At 36.4% G+C, this 25,349-nt stretch overlaps 3 protein-coding genes across 3 annotated transcripts; 1 reads left to right on the top strand and 2 right to left on the bottom strand.

Annotated features, from left to right (window-relative positions):
- The first annotated feature begins 127 nt into the window (after nt 1–127).
- Nucleotides 128–1,066, top strand: LOC131023628 (protein FAR1-RELATED SEQUENCE 5-like). The gene has a single exon (XM_057953171.1). It carries the CDS (start codon nt 128–130, stop codon nt 1,064–1,066), a length of 939 nt encoding a protein of 312 aa, XP_057809154.1.
- Nucleotides 1,067–2,026: 960 nt separating this feature from the next.
- Nucleotides 2,027–2,854, bottom strand: LOC131020725 (uncharacterized). Its single transcript, XM_057949734.1, has 3 exons — nt 2,785–2,854; nt 2,546–2,689; nt 2,027–2,453 (listed from the first exon to the last, which is right to left on the bottom strand). The coding sequence occupies exons 1-3, from the start codon at nt 2,836–2,838 to the stop codon at nt 2,094–2,096; spliced, it is 558 nt and encodes a 185-aa protein (XP_057805717.1). The 5' UTR covers nt 2,839–2,854; the 3' UTR covers nt 2,027–2,093.
- A 1,835-nt stretch (nt 2,855–4,689) lies between these two features.
- On the bottom strand, nt 4,690–22,846 carry LOC131023627 (uncharacterized). The gene is made up of 9 exons (XM_057953170.1): nt 22,370–22,846; nt 7,576–7,636; nt 7,427–7,510; nt 7,265–7,336; nt 7,087–7,182; nt 6,218–6,999; nt 5,909–6,133; nt 5,071–5,454; nt 4,690–4,827 (listed from the first exon to the last, which is right to left on the bottom strand). Exons 2-9 carry the CDS (start codon nt 7,628–7,630, stop codon nt 4,690–4,692), a joined length of 1,836 nt encoding a protein of 611 aa, XP_057809153.1. The 5' UTR covers nt 7,631–7,636; nt 22,370–22,846.
- Between the last annotated feature and the right edge of the window lie 2,503 nt (nt 22,847–25,349).

Genomic DNA, 25,349 nt, shown 5'->3' with positions numbered 1-25,349 from the left:
TGCTCTCATTGAGGAATTCAATTTGGTGGGTCATAAGTGGTTTGATGAAATGTTTCGTTTAAGAAGCTTTTGGGTTCCTGCATTCTTTCGTGATTTGCACATGAGTGCTTTGTTCATAACAACTTCGATGTCTGAAAGTGAGAATAGCTTCTTCAAACGTCACTTAAATAAGCATGCAAGTTTAAGTGAGCTGTATGTGTTGTTTGAGACGGCTATTGAAACTCAACGTCATGATCATGATGCATTAACTTTGGCTGATGAGACATCTTTCCCTGAGTTAATTACAATATTGGATATTGAGAAGCATGCTGCTACTGTGTATACTAATACTATTTTCCTAGAGGTTCAAAAAGAAATCCAATATGCATCTGCATTTTGTACTATACCTAAATGCATAGATGACACTGAGGGACACATATATGATGTGGATGAAGATGCAGAAGGTATTTTTAAGGTACACCACAATATTGTTGATGATTACTTGTCGTGCTCATGCAAGTTCTTTGTTAGAAATGGCTTGTTGTGTAAACATATGATTGCAGTTGCACGCAATTTGAAGCTGAAAACAATACCGGAAAAATACATTGTTTACAGATGGACAAGGAATGCATCGTCAATTTTCAAACAGGTAGGCCAAAATCGGTTTGGTTCATCAACTAATAATTGTGAAGCAAATACGGATGGTTTGGTTTCTTTGGCTTTGAATTGCATTGGACTTGTGGATGGTAATGTTGAAGCGATTCAATCTTTGAGGAAGATGTTGCAAGATTTTTTAGATGAACAATCCAAAAAATCATGTAATGCATCTTCATCTTCTTTTAAAGAAAGATTGATTGAGAATTTCTATGGTTCATCATTGCCGTCTGTTGTTACTGTGTTCCCTCCGGATGTTGCAAAAACTAAAGGAAGTTGTAGTAGGAAGAAATCCCGCTTAGAAGCAGAAGCGAAGCGTGCACAGAAGCCTAAGAGACTATGCAAGAAGTGCAATACATTGGGGTATCATGATTCAAGGAATTGTGATAAAGTTAATGCGAAGAACAAAAATGTCAGTGACAGTGATATTTGAAATGGTTTTTAAATTAGATTAGATTCATGTTTTTCGTTTAATTTGTTTCCGAGGTTTTGTTTGAATTGTGAATACTAAGATTTTTATTATTCATTTTTAAATTGGGTTTTTTCAATATGCATGTCAATTGATGCATGAATATGCACAGATATATGAGTGTATTGCATGGATATTTGTTATTTGATGCTTGATAGCCAAATTTATTACGCTTTTTTTGGTTTGGTATTATTTTGCATCTTATGTTATAATTGGTGCATGGATATTCAATTTTGATGCATATTTGCTAAAATTATTCATTTTTTCGGTTATTTTTATTATATTTCATGGATGATGGTGGTCGTTGTATAGGTTCCGCCGGTTCTAATTGGTTCTAATAAATTGATGAGTAGAAATAATGAAATAAATGAATATGCACAGATATATGAGTGTATTGCATTGATGTTTATTATTTGATGATTGAAATAAAAAAATATTATGCGTTTTTTTTTTGGTAATATTTTGCATCTAAGGTGATATTTGGTGCATGGATGTTGAATGTTTATGCATATTTGTCAAAATTATTCATTTTTTCTTTTATTTTTATTATATTGCATGGATGATTGTGGTTGTTGCATATATATACTTGGGTTCTAATAAATTGATGAGTAGAAAGAATGAAATGAATAAATGAAACTAGTATTATAGTTAATGGAAAACGTGCAATTATTGATACAACTTCTAAAAAGTGCATACTATTAGTCAATCACATTGAGTAGGAAAATATAGTTTGTCGATAATGATTTAAAGTATCATTAATTATTTAATCTCTTAGGCTAGAATTCTCCTTGATTTTATATTCATCATATGCAAATAAAAACCAACAATGCACTACAAACGTGAAAACAAGACGTAAAACAAGTTGTGCTTGATAAACAAATTCAAAAATAGTTCTAAATGATAATAAAATTGTTTAACCCCTTGTACATCATATGTAATCATATGATGGAAGAAAATTTGTTTCAACATAGTGTATTATTCAAACCATAAGTCATCCAAATATCTTTTCCATCTTCTCATCTGGAACGGACAAGAAATTTTGATAATATGTAGATGCACCCCTCATTACATCATCCTTGACGTAGTTATTTGTCCATCCAATCATAGTTGCACAGTATCTTGTACGAAGCCTAATCAAATGCCTTTCTGGATTTGTGGGAAGTCCACATACCCAATTGCACGGTGTCTCTCCCATATAAGTTTCAATGTGGCGCATGAGATATATACCGCTGGCTTCCATGCAACTTTTGTTACCCCACTTTATATGGACAACAAATTTCTTTGCCTTCAACATCTTTATTTTTTTAATTGGATCTCCATGTAGGTGCAAGTATTCTCCAAGTACATTTGCCTACATAATTAAACAACCAAAATTATATACCATACCAGGTCAGCAATAACCATCCAATAATTACCTTTATCAATTAAAATTATATAACATACCAGGTGATCGATAATAACGCCATATTTTTCAAGGAGACAATCTTCCTTTAACACATTCGTGCTATCAAAAACAAGTATTCGCCCTCTCTTCACATCGAATGTTAGTGCATAGAATTTCATTCCGTCGTACACAGGGAATACAAACTGTATTTACATATTTAAACAAACACAACCACAACTGTTAATTAAACGTATATATAACATCTACTAAATAGTGAAAATGAGTTGATGAAACGTACAAGATCTACTCTCGATATTGAAGTATGGTCATACTGTGACAGCTCCGATGACATTGTCTCAAAGAAAAATTCTGACCTCTTATTTTGTGGATGTGCATGAACAAACAGGGTTTCCTACAATATTATATAAATACATATTTAAATTTGTATTTAATAAGATTCATACTATAAGAAATTTTAAAATCAACTTACATATAGTTTGGTCGTAGCAAAAAAACGTGCATCAGAGTCAGCTGCACGGAATATCTCCAATTTGTTGAGCATGTAAGTCCATGCATTAACAATGCTTGTTGACACCATCTTTCCTTTGCTCAAAGTCATCATGTCAGAACGCGTGAGTTCATGTCCATCACATGCAAACAACACTTCATTGCTGTAAACAAAAGCAATACTACATATTAACAAATATTGTTAATGCATATTTAATACCATAAGTAAATACCAAATCATTCAGTTAAATTTATATATGATCATAGTGGGTGCAATTGTATACTAATATGTTACAGGAATTTTATTTATAAATTACTTATTCCATACCCGATGTCTTTGGTGTTATAAAGTGCAAACAGTCCTAAACGAATCTCCTCTTTTGAAAGCTTCTTAGTTGTATTCACTTGTCTAATCATGTAGGGTGACTTTATAATGCTTGTTGATTTCAACACTTCAGTGGGTCTACATTGTGGCTTTCCATACGCCACCAATTGTGTTGAGACCTGCACAAACTAAATACTCCCTCCGTCCGCCAAAAGTATTCCACTTTGGCCGGGCACGGAGTTTAATAAAATGTGTGATGATGTTGATGTAGTGGAGAAAGGGCCCCACCACTTGATGAGATGTGTGGTTGAGATTGAATTTGGGGCGGATTTTTTGTAAATAAAGAGTGTTTGTAAGGATAAAATATAAAGGTGGATGGTGGGACCATGGCTTAAAAAGGAAAGTGGAATACTTTTTGCGGACGCCAAATATAGTAATTGTGGAATACTTTTGGCGGACGGAGGGAGTATATTATTCCAAAATTATGCCAATAATAAAAATATGCATCTACAAAACAAATATGTATAATAATTTTACTAAATTGTTTTAATTACCAATTCTTTTGTGTTTGCATCGCAATTCTCTTTATCAGTCAGCAACAACGTCACAAGAGTATTTGAAAGCTTCTTTTTTGATCTTTCCATAGTTGTTGTCGCCTGTAATTGTGATACAATTATACAACACATTATTATTTCATTGAAAATTCCAAAAAAACTTCCAATTACAACCATAATGTCGAAAATTTTAAAATTGAAAGCAATAAAGTAAATTAATGAGATGAATATCATTTATGCATCTATGCAACCTTCTGTGTTTAAAAAAAAAATTACAATTTATTTAAATTTAGTTTTTATCACCTAAATAAACAAAATTTTAACAAAATGCATATATGCATCTATGCAACCACATTAAATACGTATACAACACATTATGATGTTATTGAAAAACCACAGACAATCCAATTACAAATAGTATATGGTTTTTGAAATTGAAACCAACAATGCAAATCAATTTAATAAATTGAATTTAGGAATCTAATAAACTAGAAATATTTACATGTAAAATTTAAAAATGCTTCACTAACCTAAATGATCAAACTTTATTAAACTGCATTTATGCATCTATCAATATAGACGTATTTACACATAAAATATAAGAATTAATTAAATGTAGTTTTCCTAGACCAACTAAATTATGCGTTTGATAAATAATACCACAAAATGTTAACTACAAGGAGCAAATTATAATATTTTTTTAAATGGATGCCAACAACAAGTTTTATATCCACATCCAAATTCAAAAATATATAACAATCTCATAACATATATTGATTCTTTTATACAACCATATCGAATATAATAAAATTTGCCATCACTTATTTTTTACCATCTTTCTTTTGCTTCTCCTTGGCAATGCAACAACAACGTTATCTTTTTTTTGAACATGGTCATAAATCTCAATTTGTCCATCATCTGAATGTCCAACACACTTATCCTTCTCTATGCCAACCTACAATCACATTAACATTAATTATAAATCATGTATGAACAACCATATTCTGCCGTGGAGCTATAATATTTTAATGTGCATATAGAAAAATCTGCAATCTATGGAATCGAAAGTATTCCAACTTAAAAAACCAAATACTGCAAATGAAACAAAAAGTAAATAAATGATTAATTCCCAAGTCTATGCATTTATGCACACCAAATATTATAGTAACATAACAAATGAAATGCATTATTTACTTGCCTCTTCAGTTTGCATCTCCTCACGCTGATCGCCTGTGTCCATGCCCATTTGTGAAATCCCAAGATCAAAAGTTGGACCATCTGACAAGTCAACCATTCTTTCCCTACGCTTTTCATAAGTGGATTCTACTTCAATGCTGGCATCAATCACTTCATTCCAAAACTGTGTGTTGTCCATTGCATTCGTTGGAGGACTACTCATATCTTGGAGTCCCAATTCCATCATTGCCTCAGTTATTGCTTTCTTCAAGCCATTGTCGACAACATCAACAGTTTTCGTGAGTTCAATCATTGATTCCATTTCCTTCCGAATCAAAACTAACTTATGTAGTTTCCTCATAAGTTGTTTCCCAAAGTTCTCTTGATCCACTGCTATATCTACAAGCTGTAACAAAAAATGCATTTCACACAATCAGAATATCCACCATCTATGCATCACAATGCTTCATCTATGAAAATCAAAGAAAACCTTTCAAAAGAATCGCAATGAATTATATCTATGCAACCCAATTCAACATCGATGCACAAACAACTTCAACAAATGCATTCCCACTAACAAAAACATAACAAATCAAATTTTTTTTTTGTATATCTATGCATCACGCTCCAACATCTATGCAGAAGAGCCATATAAAATGTAACTCCAACCCAAAAAACAAAAAAACAAACTGACTTTTCCATTTATGCACACATATCAAGCATCTATGCATCGTAAACATACACCTATGCAAATTAAACAAAATATAGCAAATAATCGAAAAAACAATGATAACTATGAAACACAATCCAACGTCTATGCATCAAATAATGCATTAAATGCTTAAATAAATGATACTTGCCTCGTCAGTATCAACATTTGTTGTATTTTCTGCTTCAACATCATTCATCTTACCACCAAAGTGAAGCTCAATGGGATCTAACAACTCCCCATGTCCAAATCCTCTTTTACTTCTGCCTTCTACATCTTCTCTAGCCTTCATCGACTTGTAATCCCAATTGGTAATGGATGGTAGCTGTCTGCCATGCATGATGTTTCCAACTTTAGTCCGATCCAAGTAAAGTACCTACAAAATTTGTGCATTGTAACCAATACAAGTTAATATATAAAGTGTTTATTAAGTAAGTTTAATAAATGATAATATACTTACCAATGGAAATAGCACTGGTCCAACAAACATTTTTAGATGATTAGCATCCCATTTGTCGCGCGCGTCGACAAGACTTCTTATAACATACTCGCACCAATTCCATTTATGCAGAGTCATTAAGTCTTCTACGCATTTGATAATCAAAGGAACCACATATCCATGGCCTCTATACTCCACTAGTGTGTGTGCAACCAAAATCAAGAAATGCCTCTTGAACCAGTCCCCTCCATCAACGCATTCAAGTGCAACTCTTTCTAGTTCACTCGCTGTGATGTTCCCCTTTTTGCTGTTAGGGAAAAATGAAAGCCATTGATCTTTTAAAGTATGCTTCTGTTTGGCCTCAACAGACTCGATCAAATTTGGGCCTCGAGGGAACCCAAAAACCCTCTGCACATCCTCTTCAGTCACTTTGATAAATTTGCCATTGCAAAGTTGAATCATCAGCTCTTTTCTGTCAAAACTCTTTATAACCCAATAGGCTAACTTTGTAGGTAGTTCATTGATTTGTAGATGCAATAAACCCCCAAACCCAATATGTTTTACAGCTTCCTTTTGGGTGTCGTTGAGTGATGATATCAACTTATGCAAATGTGATGGGCTGCCACGTGATCGAAGCATAGGATGAATATTACCTTCCTTTTGCACAGTATCTTTTGGCCCAACATTTTCAGTATTCTTCTCGTTTAAACCTTCTTCAACAAAGTCATCATCATTACTGCACAACGCTTCATTGATCTTACGAACAACCCTATTTCTCGCATTTATGACTCGTTCCTCATTAACTGCATATTATAAAGTTTTCACACATAAGTATAAATGAACAATATTACTTTATACTAAATGATTTCTCTTTGCGTTTATTATCTTACGAAGTGTGTCTTCAAGAGAAGCGTTTGCCTTTTCCTTTCCTTTCTTTTTGGCACTCGTAGCTTCCATACACTCAGCAATAATTGTAGATGCATTAACTGATACACATGAAACATTTATAATAAAATGCAAAAAAATAAATAAATACCACATTAAAATTATTTGTAACTTGTATTATACCTTCAGCGTCATCAGTTCCATTTTGCTCATTACTTGGACCATCATTTTCTTTACGGGTTGAGTTACTAACATCTGCTGTGCAACCCAATTTGAATGCATATTTTGCTAAGAATAAAATAAAATAATAGAGGTGTACATTATTTCATATTGTAAACATTTTACCTTTCCGCCGATTTTTGAGGATACAATCAGCAACTTTATCAGCTAAAATATTGTAGAATTCCTCAAGACGTTCACCAGTGTCATCTTGCAAAAATAATTCAATTAATTAACATATTCTACATAAGAATATATATAAAACCAAAATATACCATTTGGACGCTCTTTATTAACCATTCTCGCAGATGATTTCTTCCCACGAGGCATATTTAACTGTAAAAAAATTCATCATTTTTACAACATATTATTTTCACGGATGCAATTTAAAACTCATCTATGCAATTAAACACATATGAAACAAAAAAAAAATATTTACCTTTAACTAATTACCTAGATGCATATTAATAAATTCATATATGCACAGATGAATAACCAACCATTACAGAGAATGAACTTTACTTGCGTAGACGTATTATACTTATTTCATACATGCATATCCAACATTTATGCATCACAATGCTTCATCACAATACATATCAAACACAACCTATCAAAGAATCGCAAGAAATGGTAACTATGCAACCTAATCCAACATCTATGCGATGATATATTGAAACCTACAACCTCAATGCTTCAATTTTTTTCTATTTATACACAAATATCCAACATCTTTGCATCACAGTGCTTCATCTATAAAAATCAAACAAAACCAATCAAAGAATCTGAGGAAATTATAACTATGCAACTGAATTCAATATCTATGCTCTAATAACGTCAAAAAAAGTATTAACAAAAATAGAACTGCATTATGTTCCATCAACTATGCATTATGTTCCATCAACTATGCATCACAACCAGCTAACATGTAAATCGACTAAAAAAAAAAACGTACTAATTTTTGCCAATTATGCACACATATCCAACATCTATGCATCATAATCATTCACCTATGCAAATCAAACAAAACCTAATAAATAGTTGCCCAAGAATAATAAATATGTGACTCATCAAATATCTATGCATCACCATCTTCCATCTATGCAAATCAACAACACCCATCATCTACTAAATTCTACAAAAATTAACAAAATCATACAGAATCGATGGAATCCAAATCTAGCATATCTCATGTGATGCCCCGCTCTTTTAAATACATATTAGATTAAATATGTGCATTAGTTATAAAATTCTTTTAATTATTTATGGTGATTATTTTGTTCAGATAATATTATTTCAGCAAAAGTCTGTATAAGAGATACAGAGCTGCGATTTAATATTCAGTCATGAATGAAACCAATAATTAAATTTATTGGTTTAACTATACGTTTGAGACTTTGTTTTACCAGTTTATTGATTTAATCAATATTATTAGAAAATTTAGATTTATAACCGATTTTATAAATCGTGTTATTTAAATCAAATTGCTAGAATTATAACTTGAGATCATATGCATAATAATTTTATTATTTCGCGTTATATGTGTTAAGGTATTAAGTCGCGAATTAATTCCGACTTTCACGTATTAAATCTCAAGATTGAGGATTTAATTTATATAAATACGACGAGTATTTATTAAACGAGAATTGGAGAATTATTACAGGAACTAGGAGAAACTAGATCACGGCACTACACGTATGTCTCGATTTTTCATCCAACACATCAATTCCTACACTATTTCCTACACTATTCCCTACACTATTCCACCTTCCCCTCCAACACCTCATTACTGCAAAATTTTTTTTTTAAAAGTTGCATTATCTTCATGCATGTGTAATTGCTCCATTTTACTACATTTTCTTCCATCTTAAACTCTTCTGCAAAAAGTTCAGTTATCACCAACTTTCTCCTACAACTATTCATCTTCAATTTTCAAAAGCTTCAGCACGCCGAGAAAGAAATTTCACGGCAAGATCACAATTGTCAAAGGATGCAAATTTCAACAATCAAATCTTCAAAAGTTGCAACTCCCGGTACCAAAAATTTCCACCATTTTGATTCTGTTGTCTGCAGAAACTCCTCTATAAATTGAGGAGAGTTCTGCAGAAGGAAGAAGTGCAGCAAGAGGTGTGAGGCAAGAGAGAGTTTAGGAGAATTTTTTTTAAAATTTCTTACTTGCAAGAGCTCAAGTGAGCTCCCTTCGCCGGGCCATTTCTTCGTCGACCGGCCACTAGGCTCTGAACCAAGAACGTGTACTCGTTCCTCCATCTTTAGGCTACCAAACCCAACAATCGAAAGGCCGAAACCTTCTCTATATTTTCCCGACCAAAGGCCACAATATCCTTCGGAGGCCAACGTCGAATTCCCGACTTAGCCACCGGCCAACTTACGGCCTTCGTTTCTCACTATCCTTACGACGAAAAAGGATCGAGAAACCACCGTTGTGTAGCCTGATCTATCTCGCACGAGGAAAACTAAGTCGTAGACCTTCGCGGCTAAACCCCATCGCGGAACGACGACCAGAAAAAAAACCCCGGCGAACAACTTCCATTAGTGCTCACTTGGACAAGGGTAAGTTGACGCCCTTATTTCGATGCATTCCCGTTTCTATTATATTATGAGAAATTTCTGGGGTATAGATGGGAGTGTGGTAAATATTCGTACAAAGTTTCATATCATTTGAACTTCGTTTACTACCCTTTTAAAATTCGAGAAGTCTACTGCCCGTATCTGCTAAAACTGTCGTGAGGCAGATGATTAGGTTAATTATTTCAGTAACCATATGTTGATATTTAGCTCTCAAATTTTTATTCTATGAATATATATGTGTTAGCTATCTACATATAAATTTTGAGCTCATTCAGGTAACGTTTGCTATTTTTCAAAAATCTGGACTTTCAGTTGGCAGAAACTGTCGAATCTGGTAGGCGATGGGAAAATCGCTATATCTCTTAAACTACTTGGACTTTTTCAACATACTTTTTTTTTTAATTAAACTAGACTCAAAGAGGTTTCGATTGATATAAAATTAGACTCCATACGAGTTCGGAGTAAAAGCAGTTTATTAGTTGAAGTTGAATATATACAGTTTTGTTGAGATGGAAATGATTCAAAATAATTCCTATTAAGGATTTTAAAGTTTTATTGTTGATAAAATATCACTTTTAGTTTATAAATGAGCTATTGAGATATATAAATATTTTGGAGAAAGATTTCATGAGAACTTGTTGGTAAAATTATATTAGATGGAATAGTTGATAAATGAAATATTAAAGATTTATTAATTAAATGGTTAAAATATTAAAATTATTAGATCTTCTCGAAAATTTCTTTTTATAGTTAACTCCTTTTATTATTTTAAAATATTTTTACAAATGTTCCTAAAATCTCACAATGAAATTTTCATCAGGAATTAATGTTTAGAATTTATTAATGACTTATTAGTTCTTTTAATAGTAGCAATATATATATATTGATTGGCATTATTAAATGGGGAAAAGGAAAATATTTTATAGAATTATTCTTTATTTATAATAGATAAATAAATGAATAATATAAAATGGAATTTCCTACATCCTCAAAGGTACATGAAGTATTTCGATAAAAGAAGAACGATTGTATATGAGTTAGATACAGTCGTTTAAGGAAATATGGGTAGTTAGAGAAATGAGTGAATAAGTGATTCACTGCATTTGTTGTTATCTTTTCTATTATTCACTCGAACACATGTTTCGTGTTATCAAAGGTTCAAATAAACAAAAGCGCCTGAGTAACCTATCGCGCTAAGGAAAGAGAATCATTGTCTTAAGTAGCAAAACACTGCAATCAGGTAGGCATTACTTTCATATATATCAAATGAGTTTAAATGTTACGTTCAAGCAAGTTATTTCATGACAAAATCTTTGAATTGATGTTATTTCAAGTATTGTCTTGCCATAAAATGTTTCAATTTCAGTATGATATCTATCTGATATGGCTTTGCCAATTATCATGTAATCGAATTCGAGTCTTGAGCAGTTGATAGCTATCCTGCCTTGGCTAGTGTACACCAGTGACCGTGAGTCATCTAGCGGGTTGGCCGGTCAAGTGACCGTGAGAGATGGCCACCTCTCCGGCACACAGATTCAGATATGATAGATTACAAAAGAACTTAGTCTGATCAGACGAACTTTAGAATCACAAATGAATTTAGTATGCTTAGGGCCTTTTTAAGTAAAAACCCTTGGTTATACTATTGAAATGGCATGACAATTTACAGTTATTATGTATGTATATGATTTTCGGCATATGTCTACTGAGTACTTTGTACTCAGCCCTGCATGTATTTCTAAATGTGCAGGTTGAGCAGTGATGAGTGATGATGGGGTGTCGTACGGAGCTTTGTCATATTTACTAAATAAACTCTTGGCGATACATGTCTTCATACATGTATCACGTTCTCATTTCCGCTGCGAACACTCAGTTATGATGCAGTTTATCCTGTTATGTTGGATTGTCAAATCAAGTTATTGTATAAACACTTAAATCGGATACTCATGACCGATTACTCGTTATTATCTATATATATGTGTGACTTATTCTCATATGATGTCTAAATCTTAATTTAATTCATTTATAATTATTTATCACCCCTTTCTGTCCCCTCTCCTAATTTCCCTTCCCTAGTCACGGTTTCCCGGCTTACCTATCCTTAGTTAAGTCCGGTCGTGACAGAATGGTATCAGAGCAGTTCGTTTGCTCTGAACCCAAGAGTTATCCCAAAATTTATTCTTTACTGAATACTAGTGTTAGAAAGGTCAGTTGACAAAAGCTCAGCACCTCATCACAACATCCTGCTCAACAGAGAAACAGAGGTAAATATTTATTAAATGTTGAGAAAGTTGTATTTTCAAATGTTTGTACAAGTGCTTAAATCTCATGCTATATGATTGAGTAGATTCCTTGATGAACTTAGATGCGTTAGAAATGTTTGATCACTCTTACAAAGAACATAGAAGCAAAACATATACATGAGTTTAGTTATCATTCATTACAGTTGAAATGAAAAACATAATAGAAGAAAGAAAATCAGGCGTCACTCGAGGATGTATAAAGATAGAGACATGACGGAGCGTGTCACTCATGATGATACGGGCATAGTTCGAATTGTTCAAACATATCAACTATTGCCTTACCCAATAAATTTATTTATTATATAGCTCGTAGTGACAAAAGTGCATTGAATGATTTACTATTTGTGCAATGAGTTGAATCTCTTTCAACCCTTAAAATTTCAATACATATGTAAGTATTGGGATTATGACTGCACGATCTAGGACTTGAGAATTATTAATTATGCATAAGTCAGAGATTAAGACCAATATTACTTATGATATGATCACGACTTGTGTTGTTAATACATGAGAGTAATTAGAAACCTACTGCTATAATAACTTATTATGAGTTTAATTATAGAATGTCATTCTTTCAAAGATGGCAAGAACACGACGCACCGCTAGAAAGCAAATGACGAGGCGACCAAGTCCTGAAAGTATCCTCAGGGAATACCGAACCTACACACGTTGTTGGAGAGATGACCTAGGAGAGTTCCTCGCCCATTATTATCGACTGTGGAAAGCTGCACATCCCCATGGAGCCACTGGTTATGACGGGATCATGCGCTTGATCTTATTACTTCCACCAGACTGGCAGGGATGGGCTACAGAGCTCGCAGGTGACTACGTACACACTGCAGAAGAGTCGTTTGATCCAGAAGGCGATTTTCCACGGTTCATCGCAGCAATTCACTACACCTATGATGCCTTTGGCAGAGCATTCAGGGGACCATATATGAGGCCAGGAGACCTTGCTCCTGTTGGAGTTCGTCCGGAAGAAAGGACCCCACTTATGCCTACTCAGGCTCCTATAACAGCAGATCCACCCATCCCAGTGCAGAGTGTTTCCCCACAACTGTCTGTTCTCGGTCGTCGATGCTGAAACGACTTCGAGGCCGGGACATCACGTCCAAAAACCCAAAGGAAAGAGACGCCACCACCCCAATCACCAGTCGGTACACCCCCGATACAGCCACCTCCACCAGGGGAAGAGGACCCCATTTACAGTGCGGCCATGAAACAATTAGAAGAAGTCTTGCGTCAAGCACGCGAACTTATTGATAAGGGCAAAGCCCTGGCATGCACTGACAACGATGAAGGTGAGATCTTGCGCCAGGCACTCAAGACTGCTGAAAAGGGGAAAGCTCCAGCCCACGATGACACTGGGGGAAGTAGGAAGAAAACTCCAGGCAAGGCGAGTTGGAAGCCACTACCTGCTCAGCCTTTTTCCCTTAAGAAGGGTGCTACGACCTCCGATGCAGGAACGCCCTGCAAGGATGTGGTGAAAATCCGACTTCTCGGTGGTCGTGTTCAGCTCGGGGCAGAGGGTGAGGAAACAGAGGACTACTACCTGGATATCGACTCCGAAGAGGATCCGGAGGAAGACCCAGAAGAGGATCCGGAGAAGGGCAAGTCTGCTAGCTCCCATGGATCGATAGTCTAGGGCAGTTGTATTTGCTTGTATGATGTATCTCGAACTCGTGGGTTGTAATATTCATCTATCTAGGAAGTTGTTACTACAGGAACGGTAACTACCTATGGACCGTTCTATAACTCCATATTATTCGAAGAGGCCTCTAGGAGGCAGAATCTTTAAGTACTTATATATAAATTCACGCCTTCAGTAAATTCGTGTGTTAAGTACTTATTATATTTTGTTGATTTAAAAGTTTTGCATACGATATAGCTAGTACAAGGAATTGAAGAAGCAATGAACGAGTGTTAGAATACATCTACCATGTACTAATAAACATATTATATTGACTTATCAGAATGCCACCAAAGAGAGGACGTCCAAGAGGTGGGAGAAGAATCCCACAAAATGATGAAAGAGGTCCAGAACCAGGGCCAGAACCAGAAATAGCTCCACAACCAATACGGCCAGAACGTAGAATAGAGGAATTGTTTTTACGTCAAAACCCACCTGTATTCAGCGGTACAGGAGATCCAGCTGAGGCTGAAACTTGGGTGCGTGCAATCGAACGCATCTTCAACTTTCTGCGCTGCACCGACCAGGAACGTTTAACCTGTGTATCTTTCCAACTGACGGGATCGGCTGACTTCTGGTGGGAAGCCAGAATGAAGACAATGACAGCTGATCAACTAGAAAACCTCACCTGGGAGCAGTTCAAGATTGGGATATATGATAAATATATACCCAAAAGTTACCGAAAGAAGAAAGAGATGGAATTCTATAACCTGAAACAGGGGAGGATGACGGTTACACAGTATGATAGGATGTTTTGCGACATGTCCAGATATGCCCCAGAACTAGTTGATACAGACGAGAAAATGGCTGAAAAATTTTGTGCCGGTCTGAGGCATGAAATCAGGATGGCTTTGGCTAGTCATGGAGGGTTGTCGTATACTGAATCCCTCAGTAGAGCTCTAGACATTGAGGCAGCAATGCCATGGGAAAGACCAGTGGCAACACCTATGCCACCACCCCCACAAGCCCAATCCCAGAACTACAAAGGGAAACGAAAATGGGAAGGCAATTACAATGGCCAAACTGAGAAGAAACCATGGCAGGGACAACCACCCCAGCAACAGGGCTTTGGAAGGCAAGTTGCTCCTAATCAGGCGGGGAACAACCAACAGAAAACTTCACCCTGCCCAAAGTGCAACAAAAACCATGGTGGAATCTGCAAGGCTGGCAGTGATAGTTGTTACATCTGTAACCAGAAGGGGCATTATGCAAATCGTTGCCCAAATAAGCAACACGGGATGAGCTTAAGGCCAAACCCACCATTCCAAGCCCCACATCTGAGAGCTATCCAAGCGCTACCCCAGCCACGTCATCTGCAATTGCCGCAGCCTCAACAATCACATCAACCACAGCTGCCACAACCACAGCCACGTCAGCAGCAACAAAAGATGCAACCGTATCACGCAAGAGCCTATGCTATCAAACAGAACCAGCCCGAGAAAAACCAGGGAAACCTGGCAGGTATGGGCATGCTACTCAACACACCTGTTGTACTTCTGTTTGATACGGGTGCTTCACATTCTTTCATTGCAAGTGCATGTGTGGACACCCTAGGACTCAAAATAGAAAGATCTAATCAGGACATGAGTATCTCTTCACCAATAGGAGGAACAATGACAGTAACGCATGTTTGCTCGAACTTAGAATTGAACATAGGATCACTAGAGGTCATAGCAAACAACGTATATGTTATACCGATGTCGGACGTAGATATAATCCTAGGAATGGATTGGCTAGCTGAAAACTACGCTACAATCTTATGCAAGGAGCGGAAGATCTCTTTCAAATTTCCAGAAAAAAATGCTTGGGAATTTCACGGGATAAGAATGGGCAGGAGAATACCAATTATATCCACCCTACAAGCAAGAAAGATGATAAATAAGAAGGACTCTCAGGCATTCCTCGTGTACCTAAACGGGAAAGCTGAGACAAAAAGAGCAATTGAAGATGTGGATATTGTACGAGAATTTCGTGATGTGTTTCCAGAAGACTTGCCAGGATTGCCACCTAATAGGCAAGTGGAATTTACCATAGACTTAGAACCGGGAGCGGCGCCAGTATCAAAGGCACCGTATAGGATGGCTCCAAAAGAATTGGAGGAACTAAAAATTCAATTGCAGGAACTACTGGACCTAGGTTTCATCAGACCTAGTGTATCCCCATGGGGAGCACCAGTTTTGTTTGTCAAAAAGAAAGATAGCACCTTGAGAATGTGCATTGACTATAGAGAGCTGAACAAGCTAACACTCAAGAACAAATATCCTTTGCCAAGGATAGATGATTTGTTTGACCAACTTAGGGGTGCGAGTGTATTTTCAAAAATCGACTTGAGATCTGGCTATCATCAACTGAAGGTCAGACAAGAAGATATACCCAAAACAGCTTTTCGAACAAGGTATGGCCACTACGAGTTCGTAGTTGTGCCATTCGGGCTAACAAATGCACCAGCTGTATTCATGGATCTCATGAATAGGGTTTTTCACCCCTACTTGGACAAGTTCGTCTTAGTGTTCATAGATGACGTCCTCATCTACTCCAAAAATGAAGAAGAACATAAAGAGCATTTGAGGACCACTCTACAAACGCTAAGGAATGAACGACTCTACGCCAAATTCAGCAAATGCGAGTTTTGGCTGAGAGAAGTCACATTTCTAGGACACATCGTATCATCAGAAGGAATCAAGGTAGATCCTGCTAAAGTGGAAGCAGTACAAGAATGGAAGTCGCCAACAAATCCAAACGAGATCAGGAGTTTCTTAGGATTGGCTGGCTATTATCGAAGGTTTATTGAAGGATTTTCGAAAATAGCAAGGCCAATGACGCAACTGCTCAAGAAGGGGATCAAGTATACTTGGACGGACGAGTGTGAGGAGAGTTTCCAAAAACTCAAGAAGATGCTAACTACTGCGCCGGTTTTAGCAGTCCCCGAACCAGACAAAGAATATGTAATCTACACGGATGCGTCCAAAAATGGACTAGGTTGCGTGTTGATGCAAGATGGCAAGGTAATAGCATATGCATCACGACAACTTAGACCTCATGAGTTGAATTATCCGACTCATGATCTGGAACTAGCTGCAGTAGTACATGCATTAAAAATCTGGAGACATCACCTATATGGAGTTAGGTGTGAGATTTTTACTGATCACAAAAGTCTGAAGTACTTTTTCGAGCAAAAAGATCTAAACATGAGACAAAGGAGATGGCTCGAATTAGTAAAGGACTATGATTGTGGTATTAACTACCACCCAGGCAAGGCTAATGTAGTAGCCGACGCATTAAGCCGAAAAGTCTCGTCAAAATTAGGACATCTTCTCACGAGAGAAGTTGAGCTTATAAAAGAATTTGACATGATGAAGATAGAAGTGATTAAACCACCTGGAACTATAGCAGGCGTTGTTGAGACAATACCTAGTTTAAGAAAAATGGTGGTAGAAGCACAAAGAAAGGATGAGAAGATGGAAAAATTACGGGAAAAGATAAGATTAGGAGATCTCAAAGATTTCCAAGAAGCACCAGACAATGCCATACTCTTTGAAGGAAGGATATGCATTCCTCAAGATGAAGAACTTAAGAATAAAATCTTGAGCGAAGCCCATGATACCCCTTATACTGCCCACCCGGGAAGTACTAAGATGTATCAAGATCTAAAAGAGAATTTCTGGTGGGAAGGAATGAAACGAGATGTAGCCTCGTTTGTTGAACGATGTCTTGCTTGCCAGCAAGTGAAAGCCTTACACCAAAGGCCTTACGGGGAACTACAACCCTTGGAGATACCAGAATGGAAATGGGATGATATAGCAATGGACTTCGTCACAGGATTGCCAAGATCTAAGCGAGGTAACACGGCTATATGGGTCATTGTGGACAGACTTACGAAGTGTGCGCACTTTATACCAATCCCAATCACCCATGGATCCGACAAGTTAGCTCAACTTTATGTTAGAGAAATTGTGCGTTTGCACGGAGTGCCAAAGTCAATTACATCGGACAGAGATTCCAAGTTCACATCCAGATTCTGGATCAGTTTACAAAAAGAACTGGGCACAAGATTGAATTTTAGTACAGCTTTTCACCCACAGACAGATGGTCAGTCTGAAAGAACGATTCAAACATTGGAGGATATGCTGAGGACAGTAGTGCTAGACCAGGGTGAAAACTGGGAGCACATTTTGCCACTCATCGAGTTTGCATATAATAATAGTCACCAAGCGACTATCGCTATGGCACCCTACGAAGCACTGTATGGGAGAAAGTGTAGATCGCCACTTTATTGGGATGAAGTGGGCGAGAGAAAAATCCTAGGGCCAGACACAATAGGTGAAATGATTGAAATCGTTCGCCAAATCCGACAGAGGATTAAAGAGGCCCAGGATAGACAAAAGTCATATGCTGATAAACGCCGAACTGACTTACAATTTGAGAATGGAGAAAAAGTCTTTCTGAAAGTTTCTCCATCAAAAGGGATCATTAGGTTCGGAGTTAAAGGGAAACTTAGACCCCGATTTATAGGACCCTATGAGATCCTAGAAAGAATAGGCCCAGTGGCTTACAGGCTGGCATTACCGCCAAGCCTAGGAAATGTCCATAATGTTTTCCACGTATCACAACTTAGGAAGTACGTTTTCGATCCAAAGCACGTGATACACCAAAATGAGATGATCCTTAATCCAGACCTGAGCTATGAAGAAAGACCCGAAGCGATTTTAGATAAAAAGGTGCAACAACTCCGAAATAAATCAATCACCTCAGTGAAAGTTCTTTGGAGGCACCATGGACAAGAAGAAGCTACGTGGGAGCTCGAAGACAAGATGAAAGAAAAATATCCAGAGTTGTTTAACGAAGGTATGCAAATTTCGGGACGAAATTTATTTTAAGGGGGGTAGTATGTGATGCCCCGCTCTTTTAAATACATATTAGATTAAATATGTGCATTAGTTATAAAATTCTTTTAATTATTTATGGTGATTATTTTGTTCAGATAATATTATTTCAGCAAAAGTCTGTATAAGAGATACAGAGCTGCGATTTAATATTCAGTCATGAATGAAACCAATAATTAAATTTATTGGTTTAACTATACGTTTGAGACTTTGTTTTACCAGTTTATTGATTTAATCAATATTATTAGAAAATTTAGATTTATAACCGATTTTATAAATCGTGTTATTTAAATCAAATTGCTAGAATTATAACTTGAGATCATATGCATAATAATTTTATTATTTCGCGTTATATGTGTTAAGGTATTAAGTCGCGAATTAATTCCGACTTTCACGTATTAAATCTCAAGATTGAGGATTTAATTTATATAAATACGACGAGTATTTATTAAACGAGAATTGGAGAATTATTACAGGAACTAGGAGAAACTAGATCACGGCACTACACGTATGTCTCGATTTTTCATCCAACACATCAATTCCTACACTATTTCCTACACTATTCCCTACACTATTCCACCTTCCCCTCCAACACCTCATTACTGCAAATTTTTTTTTTAAAAGTTGCATTATCTTCATGCATGTGTAATTGCTCCATTTTACTACATTTTCTTCCATCTTAAACTCTTCTGCAAAAAGTTCAGTTATCACCAACTTTCTCCTACAACTATTCATCTTCAATTTTCAAAAGCTTCAGCACGCCGAGAAAGAAATTTCACGGCAAGATCACAATTGTCAAATGATGCAAATTTCAACAATCAAATCTTCAAAAGTTGCAACTCCCGGTACCAAAAATTTCCACCATTTTGATTCTGTTGTCTGCAGAAACTCCTCTATAAATTGAGGAGAGTTCTGCAGAAGGAAGAAGTGCAGCAAGAGGTGTGAGGCAAGAGAGAGTTTAGGAGAATTTTTTTTAAAATTTCTTACTTGCAAGAGCTCAAGTGAGCTCCCTTCGCCGGGCCATTTCTTCGTCGACCGGCCACTAGGCTCTGAACCAAGAACGTGTACTCGTTCCTCCATCTTTAGGCTACCAAACCCAACAATCGAAAGGCCGAAACCTTCTCTATATTTTCCCGACCAAAGGCCACAATATCCTTCGGAGGCCAACGTCGAATTCCCGACTTAGCCACCGGCCAACTTACGGCCTTCGTTTCTCACTATCCTTACGACGAAAAAGGATCGAGAAACCACCGTTGTGTAGCCTGATCTATCTCGCACGAGGAAAACTAAGTCGTAGACCTTCGCGGCTAAACCCCATCGCGGAACGACGACCAGAAAAAAACCCCGGCGAACAACTTCCATTAGTGCTCACTTGGACAAGGGTAAGTTGACGCCCTTATTTCGATGCATTCCCGTTTCTATTATATTATGAGAAATTTCTGGGGTATAGATGGGAGTGTGGTAAATATTCGTACAAAGTTTCATATCATTTGAACTTCGTTTACTACCCTTTTAAAATTCGAGAAGTCTACTGCCCGTATCTGCTAAAACTGTCGTGAGGCAGATGATTAGGTTAATTATTTCAGTAACCATATGTTGATATTTAGCTCTCAAATTTTTATTCTATGAAGATATATGTGTTAGCTATCTACATATAAATTTTGAGCTCATTCAGGTAACGTTTGCTATTTTTCAAAAATCTGGACTTTCAGTTGGCAGAAACTGTCGAATCTGGTAGGCGATGGGAAAATCGCTATATCTCTTAAACTACTTGGACTTTTTCAACATACTTTTTTTTTTTTTAATTAAACTAGACTCAAAGAGGTTTCGATTGATATAAAATTAGACTCCATACGAGTTCGGAGTAAAAGCAGTTTATTAGTTGAAGTTGAATATATACAGTTTTGTTGAGATGGAAATGATTCAAAATAATTCCTATTAAGGATTTTAAAGTTTTATTGTTGATAAAATATCACTTTTAGTTTATAAATGAGCTATTGAGATATATAAATATTTTGGAGAAAGATTTCATGAGAACTTGTTGGTAAAATTATATTAGATGGAATAGTTGATAAATGAAATATTAAAGATTTATTAATTAAATGGTTAAAATATTAAAATTATTAGATCTTCTCGAAAATTTCTTTTTATAGTTAACTCCTTTTATTATTTTAAAATATTTTTACAAATGTTCCTAAAATCTCACAATGAAATTTTCATCAGGAATTAATGTTTAGAATTTATTAATGACTTATTAGTTCTTTTAATAGTAGCAATATATATATATTGATTGGCATTATTAAATGGGGAAAAGGAAAATATTTTATAGAATTATTCTTTATTTATAATAGATAAATAAATGAATAATATAAAATGGAATTTCCTACATCCTCAAAGGTACATGAAGTATTTCGATAAAAGAAGAACGATTGTATATGAGTTAGATACAGTCGTTTAAGGAAATATGGGTAGTTAGAGAAATGAGTGAATAAGTGATTCACTGCATTTGTTGTTATCTTTTCTATTATTCACTCGAACACATGTTTCGTGTTATCAAAGGTTCAAATAAACAAAAGCGCCTGAGTAACCTATCGCGCTAAGGAAAGAGAATCATTGTCTTAAGTAGCAAAACACTGCAATCAGGTAGGCATTACTTTCATATATATCAAATGAGTTTAAATGTTACGTTCAAGCAAGTTATTTCATGACAAAATCTTTGAATTGATGTTATTTCAAGTATTGTCTTGCCATAAAATGTTTCAATTTCAGTATGATATCTATCTGATATGGCTTTGCCAATTATCATGTAATCGAATTCGAGTCTTGAGCAGTTGATAGCTATCCTGCCTTGGCTAGTGTACACCAGTGACCGTGAGTCATCTAGCGGGTTGGCCGGTCAAGTGACCGTGAGAGATGGCCACCTCTCCGGCACACAGATTCAGATATGATAGATTACAAAAGAACTTAGTCTGATCAGACGAACTTTAGAATCACAAATGAATTTAGTATGCTTAGGGCCTTTTTAAGTAAAAACCCTTGGTTATACTATTGAAATGGCATGACAATTTACAGTTATTATGTATGTATATGATTTTCGGCATATGTCTACTGAGTACTTTGTACTCAGCCCTGCATGTATTTCTAAATGTGCAGGTTGAGCAGTGATGAGTGATGATGGGGTGTCGTACGGAGCTTTGTCATATTTACTAAATAAACTCTTGGCGATACATGTCTTCATACATGTATCACGTTCTCATTTCCGCTGCGAACACTCAGTTATGATGCAGTTTATCCTGTTATGTTGGATTGTCAAATCAAGTTATTGTATAAACACTTAAATCGGATACTCATGACCGATTACTCGTTATTATCTATATATATGTGTGACTTATTCTCATATGATGTCTAAATCTTAATTTAATTCATTTATAATTATTTATCACCCCTTTCTGTCCCCTCTCCTAATTTCCCTTCCCTAGTCACGGTTTCCCGGCTTACCTATCCTTAGTTAAGTCCGGTCGTGACATCTCAATTTCGAATCAAATAAAGCCAAATCAAACAAACATCTATGCAATTACATAACATATCTATGCACTTAAAATACCTAGATTTCGAAATGCCCAAAGGTTCCGTCTCCTCCTCCTTGGATTAATCGGACGCCTCAGCCGCCGCCGCTTCTTCAACGCCGCCGCCTCCTGGATTTATCAGAATTCCTCCACCGCCGCCTCCTGAATGCCGAAGAGGACCAATTTTTTCAGATCGCTAAAACCGCCGCCGTGCAGATCGGTGAAATAAATTTTCGAACCTTGAACTTTCGACAATTGCACCTCACTTGCACAGATCTGTGAAACCGTTGCCGGAGAACACAGATCGGCGCCGGCGTGCAGATGGGTCCTTCGTCGCCGGCGTGCAGATGGGTCCTCCGTCGACTGCACAACACTTGCACAGATCTGTGAAACCGTTGCCGGAGAACACAGATCGGCGCCGGCGTGCAGATGGGTCCTTCGTCGCCGGCGTGCAGATGGGTCCTCCGTCGACTGCACAGATGGGTCTTCCGTCGACTGCGGTTTTTTGACTGCGGTTTTTTTGACCTAGAAAGTGAAAGTGAAAGTAAAATGTAAATCACGATGGCTGTAATCTTTGATTTAATTCTTTACATTTCTACCCTTTTAATTAAAAATTACATTTACAGTATATATTTTAATGTGCATCTCTAATTTAATCTCAACCCTTGATTTTATTAAAATCAGTGGTTTAGATGTGGTTCCTAGTTCTCATCTTAAGGGGGGTTTCTATTATAACCCCCCCCCCTATATACATATATATATATATATATATATATATATATATATCTTATAATGGTTCATTTTTAATAAAATTTCCTTCATTTTTTTAAATTTCAACTAATTACTTAAACTTTATTTCATTGAGTATAATTATTCCGACTTCGTTACTCTCACAATAGTGGTTCACTTTGTTATCATCATATCGATTATAATACTTTATTATAATATATTCAAATAAAGTATATGTTATATAGTTTTCCGACAAAAATCCTTGCGTAGGATTCACTTGATTTTTTTTTTCCATTACTCACACTATAGTAGTTCATTTTCTTATTATTATATCGCTTTTTAATAAAGTATATGTTATTAAGTTTTTCGATCGATGTCCCATCATATGATTCATTTTTTATTACAACTTCACTAATTAATTTCAACTAATTACTTAAACTTTACTTCATTGAGTATAATTATTTCGACTCCGTTACTCACACAATAGTGGTTCATTTTGTTATCATCATATCGATTGCAATACTTTATTATAATATATTCAAATAAAGTATATGTTATTTGACGCTTCTCCTCCAACCAATAGATCGGGAGTTCGAGTCCCCCTAGGAGCTAGAGTGTGAGTGGGTTTTTTCCTTTCTTTGGTTGTAACAAATTTAAAAAAATAAAAAATAAATAAAGTATATATTATATAGTTTTCCGACCAAAATCCCTGCGTATGTTTCATTTTTTTCCATTACTCACACTATAGTACTTCATTTTCTTATTATTATACCGCGTTTAATAAAGTACTTATTTAATTTTTCGATCCATGTCCCATCATATGATTCATATTTTTTTACAACTTCACTATTTTAATTGAATTAATTAATTCAACTTTAGTTCATTGAGTATAATTATTTCAACTTCATTATTTACATTATAGTAGTTAATTTTCTTATTATCAAATCGACTTCAATACTATATTATAATACATTGTCTACAAGTATATGTTATATAGTTTTCCGAGCAATATCCCATCGTATTCACAATTTTTTTTCCAACTTCACTAATTTATTTTATTTAATTAATTAAACTTTATTTCTTACTATTATATCGCGTTAACTGCATTATTATAATACTTTTAATCCAAATATATGTTATTTATTTTTTCGATCAATACCCCATCATATGATTCATTTTATTTTTATTTCTAATGCTTCACTAATGCAGTTGCCACGAATGTGTGGGAATCGAGAGATAATTACTGTAGCATGAACAGTAATTTTTTTTGACTTCGTTCTCGCCTCAGAGTTCGGACTCTCTCGCGACCGGCCGGTGAAGCTCACCGCTACCAGACCTTTGTCCCCAGGGTTCCGGCGCCGGCGCAGCTGCCCACCGGCAGGCGGCAGACCCACTCCCAGACGCAGCAGCTCGTCCCAGAAGCAGCAGGGCTCGCTCGTCCGGTCGTCCCAGCAGCAGCGGCGCTCGAGATCGACGCCTGAGCTCCACGCCGACGTGCAGCTGCCACAAGCCGCTAGAGCTGCTGCTCGACTGGATCGATGCTACTCTGGTAGGTGAAATCAATTTCTGGGTTTATTTGTGTTTGCATATAAGGTGTTTGATGAAATGCCAGTGAAAGCTTTGTGGTTTCTTTTTCGCATTCCGGCGTCCTCTCTTGCTGAATCATGTCGGGCAAAGGGGGCCTGAACCTTCCACTCGTTTCTAACAATTTTAACCCGAATGCTCGTGATGTTTCTTCCCCAAGGAAACACCCTAGTTTGGTTTCACCTGCTACTTCTGCTAATCCGAATTTGGCTTTGAACAACGCCAACGAACAGTCTGGAATGATGGTCTTTTCTCATGGCTCAAAGGGACCTCAACGTACGCTTGTGGCTCCGGATGGTACTTCCCTTACGCAAGCACAAGGGAATCCCAATCCTAACCCTAATGGGGCGGCGGCTTCCTCTTCGACAACTATTCCCACGAATTCGGTTCGTCAACAAGTTACTGATATGGGAGAGAAGATTGATGCCCACAAATCCTATGCGGAGATGGCTTCTAACAGGGGGCAACGACGCTCTGACGTAGCTGCTCATAACTTTCATGCACTATGTCCCATGAAGGAGGGTGATCAGTTCTGTTTCAAAATGCCCAAAGATCTTCTTATCAAACAAGTTTCGGAGTTTCAATATGCTTTGACGAGAAGACTTCTGCTTCGTAAAGGTGAAAAACCGAAGCCGGCAATGATGTTAAAAAAGGAGTTAAATGATTTATGGAGAATCGCTTCTTCTTGGCAACTTATTCCCCTTG

The sequence above is a fragment of the Salvia miltiorrhiza genome, chromosome 4, assembly GCF_028751815.1.
Source record: "Salvia miltiorrhiza cultivar Shanhuang (shh) chromosome 4, IMPLAD_Smil_shh, whole genome shotgun sequence".
NCBI lineage: Eukaryota > Viridiplantae > Streptophyta > Magnoliopsida > Lamiales > Lamiaceae > Salvia > Salvia miltiorrhiza.
Note: the sequence above shows the minus strand (reverse complement) of the source record. Positions and strands in the feature narration are given on the sequence as shown.

What these genes read in the sequence shown, in the direction of transcription:
- LOC131023628 (XM_057953171.1), top strand. Translation starts at nt 128, where the DNA reads ATGTCTGAAAGTGAGAATAGCTTCTTCAAACGTCACTTAAATAAGCAT.
- LOC131020725 (XM_057949734.1), bottom strand. Translation starts at nt 2,838, where the DNA reads ATGTCATCGGAGCTGTCACAGTATGACCATACTTCAATATCGAGAGTA. An exon ending in CAATATCGAGAGTAGATCTT is followed by an intron (nt 2,690 to 2,784) that starts GTACGTTTCATC and finishes ATGTAAATACAG; the next exon opens with TTTGTATTCCCTGTGTACGA. An exon ending in GCGTTATTATCGATCACCTG is followed by an intron (nt 2,454 to 2,545) that starts GTATGTTATATA and finishes TTAATTATGTAG; the next exon opens with GCAAATGTACTTGGAGAATA.
- LOC131023627 (XM_057953170.1), bottom strand. Translation starts at nt 7,630, where the DNA reads ATGCCTCGTGGGAAGAAATCATCTGCGAGAATGGTTAATAAAGAGCGT. An exon ending in TGGAACTGATGACGCTGAAG is followed by an intron (nt 7,183 to 7,264) that starts GTATAATACAAG and finishes CATGTGTATCAG; the next exon opens with TTAATGCATCTACAATTATT. An exon ending in AGGAGATGCAAACTGAAGAG is followed by an intron (nt 4,828 to 5,070) that starts GCAAGTAAATAA and finishes ATGTGATTGTAG; the next exon opens with GTTGGCATAGAGAAGGATAA.